We start from the raw sequence: 5,521 nt of genomic DNA on the forward strand, positions 1-5,521 counted from the left end.
TTTTGGCTGTAATTTGTATATTTGTATACAAATCTACAAATTTGTATATATCTTATGCAAATTGAATATTTTATTAGTAATTTGTTCGATATTAATACTTAGTTTAATGATAATTGATAAAAGTTATTTTTTACACACCAAACAAATTTATACTGTACAAGTTCATTGTTTAGAAATAAATATAAATTACTGCTGAAAACATGACACAGAGAATGTTAAATTAATTTTTTAGCATTTTCTAATATAAAAAAATGGTTGTTTTTAAGAAAAAAGAAAGATGTATGCTCCAATTGAATAGTGGAAATAGATTACGTACATAGCGCAATTAGATTGCAGCCCACTCCAACATTGTACCATTAAGTAAGTTAAGAAAACAGTGGGATGCATGCAGAAATTTTATCGATAATAAACTTAAGAGCATAATTAAGTGCGTATAATTAATGCAGGATCATATCGCAAACATAAAATTGCAAAATTAGAATCATAACTAACAGGACATTATAAAATCAAAATATTTGACATTACAAAGACTAATGAAATCTTCTTTTTAAGTTGATGTAGAATGCGATGTAACTTTGTGTTTGGATTATAGGTACAATATGGATTGGAGTGAATTGAATTAATATATAGGGCATGATTGGCTAATCTGAATTAAAGAAATTATAAGTGATGTAAAGTAATTGTTTTATAGAAGATTGTAGATAAAACTATAAAATATATTACAGAGAGAGAGAGGGGGGGGGGAGAGGAGACAGAGAGAGAGAGAGAAAGAGCGCTGTACAGTATATAAAATAAACTGAAAACCAGTGTAGAAAAAATGAAACTATTATTTGTACAGATACGATTCGTCTTGATTACTCAAGTACAAATAATAAAATGCTCCTTAGTCATTTTGTAATATAAATACTGTATCTAAACTATATATGATATACAATCACAATATTGCTTCCTATGGCTGTGATTACTGAGTCATTTGATGTTGACTTTAAGAGGGAGTAATATCATGTAAAACTCATATTTCACGCCATATTTATTTATTGTTACAATTTTTTAACACCTTACATCGTTGCTGAATGAATTATTGTTGGAGATAAGAAAGCACAGTATTCATACTTAAAGATATATGTAAAAGAAGAGCGAAATCTAAATTTGAAAATAACTTTACAAAATGTTCATTTAAGTTATCAAAAATTTTCTTTGGAGATTTGCAACTAATCTTTCGTTTGAAATATGTGTGCAAGTATGTGTGGATGAGCCTATTACACGCGTACACATATTTTATATAGTTTAAGCGTGTAATTCTCAGATTATAGTATATCTTATTGAATTTATCAGGACATTCAATTCATTGTTTATACTTTTGTTGTAATTTGTTAATCTTTGTATTAAACATATTTTAGATGTTTTTATTTGAACCTTAAATAAATGTTTATTTCTCAAGTGTGTTACAGAATATTATAATACTTCACTAATTTCTTTTTAAAAATTTATTTATGCAAATTACCGTAGCTACGTATTAGTATATAATTGACTTAATATTTTCTACGGTTTTTTCTTTATGAGTAAACATTTATTTTTTGAAAATAAAACAGAAGATGTATATAGTCGATATATATGCTCCCACTGCTATTATAAAGAAATATAAATAATGTAGAGTATATAATAAGTACATATTGAGTTTGTGTAACACAGTGAAACACGGTATATATAATAATGATGTAAATAAATCATTCTACAAAGAATTATGGTGTATCTTCTTTAATTCGTTGCTTTATCTCTCGGTTTCTTACAAGTGTATGAAGAAAGGAAAAAACATTTGAGAATAGTTACATTTTGAAATCTTACTTCAGAGTTATTTTCTTTAAAATATTTTTTGATGGGCATGTAAACCATTTGTAATAAGCACCTATTTTATTTAAATTAAAAGAGTGAAATATGGCAAAAGTTGTTAATGATGTGTGCGACACTCGTTGTCAATTATTTCACAGTGAAATGATAAGAAAGGAAAATGCAATACGGATGAAATGGTTTTTAAAGAATCAACAACGATTGATAGATCAGCTAAGAGAACCGAAATTTATAAAACGTGCCAAAGAAATAATTATAGAGTCTAAAAAACGAGAAGCAGCACGTGTAGATAAACCTATCGTGAGTGATTACAGTTTACTGATTTATAATGTTTATCTCTTTAAAATTTTTGTACATATATAGGTACAACGGCAGCCCTTACCCACATGGAGGCCACCTAAATCCAACGATTCTATTAATATAGATATTATGAAACCGATTGATCCCGATGTAAGAGCGATACTTTATGAGAAAAAAATTCCAACTTTTATTACTAGTCATAACTATCTAACTAAAAGGTACCTACAAGTCAAATACGATGCACAAATCCTTGAAAACGTTTAATTAATTAATTTAAAATGCTCTTTGAAATTTTTTAGATTTAAAGAACCTCCGGAGAAGCGTTTCTATTTTCCCGATTGTACAAATTGGATATATGGTTGGCGTCTTGATGATTATCCTCCTGTTCCACTTAGCGAAGTAAGACTAAGATCTATTTTATTAGCACAATTTTATCAGCGTAAGGCATTCAATTTGGAACAAGATCCAGAATGGTTTCGTGGTTGTCAAAAGAAGAATGCTAAGAATTTTGATGAACATTGACATGTTAATTATTAACTAATTTATAACATTTGTACAGAGAATTATAAATATATCTATGTATATTGTTGTAGTACTATTATTGATATTTTAATATTATAATTTTTTCTGTGATGTTTGTTACATTTTGCGATAACTGCCATTTTTATAATAAAACAGATATGTGCGATCGATTATTATTCATTCCGTTTAAATATCCCTAATTCATCATATAAAAACGAACAATACGATATTTCTTTAAAAAAATTTTATCCTTAAAATTAGAATAAATTGATATTTGTAACAAAATATATTTGTTAAGAAAATTCCGTATTTGTAAAGATAATTCTAGAAATTTCTCTTTAACTCTATTATATAATATAGTTAACAAATGTCATTTATTTTATTATAAATACATACATTAATATTCTAAGCTATTATTTTAAATTATAATATGAATGTTAATTGAGAAAAATCAGGTTTAGTTCTCAATATACATCGAAAAATCGTCAGTCCATATTGCCAGTAATTGTCAGTTATGGATTAGCGTTTTTCTGCATCATAACTTCTCCACTCTTCGCAATTTTTTGTAATAATTTCTCGATTTGGTTCTTTGCATACCACTGTATTACCTTCTTCAAAAATTCTCTTTGGTTTTCGTTACATTTCTCACAGTTAGTTATGAGAGCTTCGCGGAACATTTCTGGAATTAAAAGGAATTATTTTTTGTTTATTCTTTAATTCAAAATAATCAATTTTACTTTTCTAATTACCAAATCCCAATACCTAAATACCCTTTGATATTAAGGGTTCATCTTCTATATTACGATCGCAATGAATTTTGCAAAAATATCGTTGAATAAATATCAATTTCTGTTCAATTAATATGTCCATGCTGTTATATCGAGAATTATTAAAGATAGACGAGAAAAAAATGAAAAAAACTCTTCAATGAAGTTATTTTGATGTCATTTTTAGTGTATTCAAACTGCATTCGAAAATTTTAATTGTTCTCCCTTATAAAAATAAAAATTAGGGAGTAAATCGGATATAACGGAAGAGTAACAGAAGTGTGAACGAAACTCCTAGAAGACGAAAATTGGAACAATGAAATGTGAAAGAAGCATTTACGTTTCTTTTACATATTAATGCTCCAATTTCCTTCTAGAAATTTCGTTTACGCTTTTGTTACTATTCCATTTTATCAGATTTATACTCCGATTTTTATTTTCATCAGAGCCTTTTTTCTACAAAATTTTGTTAGAAATAAACACGATTCCCACATCACACAAATCATCTAAACGTAATCCCATCCAAGAGGTTATTTAACTTTCCGCCTAACTTTAATTAGATTCCGAGATATCAGCATAGACATTAAATCAAATATCTTATACAGATTTACAATTGAGCAATGGATTAAAATTCTGTTAAAGTCTGAAAATAACTTGCAAATCTTATTGAGGAAAAAGTTTGTCCATATTTTTTAATTCAAAATTATTTATACAATATCTTCGTCAAAAATGAACGAAATTTAAATTAAAAAAAGAGCATTATAGCTTGAAATCTTTACTTTCGAAAGGTTACTATATTTTTTGAGTTTGGTAATTTTTACATTTAAAAAACTACGAGCTGAAAAAAAATGAAAAATTTTCTTTTTACTCTTTGGAAGTCTCTTATATGCCCAAAAAAAGTTCCGAAAATTTTCGACTATGTATCTTGAAAGCTTGAAGCTGCTTCTACAAAATCATTTTTTAAAAATGTTTCTATGATTTTATATTCCTGAGTTATCCGCAAGTTATGTAAAAGAGCATTCTGATTTCGATTGCTCATAACTTCGATAAAAATCATTATACCGCAATTTAAAAAACAGATTCTTAAAGCTGAAACTTTGTTCTAGCGAATAATATAATTGTAATGAAAATTTCACAATAAATCAAATACTTTTGCAAAAAAATTTGTTAAAATATGAAGAAACTTTTTTCCGATCTAATATTCTAGCGTTTCTTTTTCCTTTTGGAGTTTTAGTACGCGAATTTCCTTTTTACATCGTAGATTATTTGGAAACTATAAATATCTAGACGTTAAAGAAAAATCGATTTCGTATTGGTCAAACAAATTTTCTCTGTCACAAAACAAGAAAAAATAATTCTATATAATACATACTATACATCTATATAGTAGTATTATACACATAGGTACCTGTTATCTCCTTTTGTACTCTTGATGTACATGGTGCTGTATTCATGTAGCATTTCTGATATTCATCTCGTAGAGTGTCGTTACGGATAATAGCGCCAATATCAACATTATCGAATTCATCGGTATAGCGCTCCACTGCAAGAACGTACACTAGTACGTTCATAGCAATGATTAATACGATACGATTTAACTGAGACATTGTTTCCACAGTTATGATACTTGATTTACTAAATTATAAATGAATCGCTTTCTTTTATATAAATCTAACTTAAAAGAAAAACCACGTGATGTATGTGCAAATGCAAAATATTTACAGAAGATCAATAAGCGATAAAAAAACCTTTGAGAGCCGATATTGGATGTTAAGTCAATTCGCATTCATATGTCGATGTCTATTAAATTAATAAGTTTACTAAATAATCATTAATGTAAAATTTAATAAATAAGATTAAAATTAAAATTAAATGTAATTACTTAAAATTTACATTTTGCTATTTGAATATTGATATAATATGCAATGTTGACAACTCATGGAACTGATAAGAACATTTGTCACACAATAACACAACTGGATCTCCAATAAAACTATGAAAGAGGGGGAAGGAATTAATTTTTTGGAATTAAAGTGAATTAAAGTAGAATTTCTATACAGAAGATTTAGCAATTATGATTAAAA

General features: G+C 27.1%; 2 protein-coding genes across 2 annotated transcripts; one reads left to right on the forward strand and one right to left on the reverse strand.

Moving 5' to 3' along the window:
- The first annotated feature begins 1,857 nt into the window (after positions 1-1,857).
- Positions 1,858-2,690, forward strand: LOC108753742. The gene is made up of 3 exons (XM_018495609.1): positions 1,858-2,148; positions 2,212-2,366; positions 2,448-2,690. Exons 1-3 carry the CDS (start codon positions 1,936-1,938, stop codon positions 2,668-2,670), a joined length of 591 nt encoding a protein of 196 aa, XP_018351111.1. The 5' UTR covers positions 1,858-1,935; the 3' UTR covers positions 2,671-2,690.
- A 492-nt stretch (positions 2,691-3,182) lies between these two features.
- LOC108753732 (putative odorant-binding protein A10) lies at positions 3,183-5,062 on the reverse strand. Its single transcript, XM_018495593.1, has 2 exons — positions 4,846-5,062; positions 3,183-3,349 (listed from the first exon to the last, which is right to left on the reverse strand). Exons 1-2 carry the CDS (start codon positions 5,042-5,044, stop codon positions 3,183-3,185), a joined length of 366 nt encoding a protein of 121 aa, XP_018351095.1. The 5' UTR covers positions 5,045-5,062.
- Positions 5,063-5,521: the final 459 nt, after the last annotated feature.

This window comes from Trachymyrmex septentrionalis, unplaced genomic scaffold, assembly GCF_001594115.1.
Source record: "Trachymyrmex septentrionalis isolate Tsep2-gDNA-1 unplaced genomic scaffold, Tsep1.0 scaffold71, whole genome shotgun sequence".
Lineage (NCBI taxonomy): Eukaryota > Metazoa > Arthropoda > Insecta > Hymenoptera > Formicidae > Trachymyrmex > Trachymyrmex septentrionalis.

Excerpts from the sequence above, each read along its gene's own strand:
- LOC108753742 (XM_018495609.1), top strand. The coding sequence starts at position 1,936 with ATGGCAAAAGTTGTTAATGATGTGTGCGACACTCGTTGTCAATTATTT. Across the intron at positions 2,149-2,211 it reads CACGTGTAGATAAACCTATC|GTACAACGGCAGCCCTTACC; the intron begins GTGAGTGATTAC and ends GTACATATATAG. Across the intron at positions 2,367-2,447 it reads CATAACTATCTAACTAAAAG|ATTTAAAGAACCTCCGGAGA; the intron begins GTACCTACAAGT and ends GAAATTTTTTAG.
- LOC108753732 (XM_018495593.1), bottom strand. The coding sequence starts at position 5,044 with ATGTCTCAGTTAAATCGTATCGTATTAATCATTGCTATGAACGTACTA. Across the intron at positions 3,350-4,845 it reads AGTACAAAAGGAGATAACAG|AAATGTTCCGCGAAGCTCTC; the intron begins GTACCTATGTGT and ends TTTTAATTCCAG.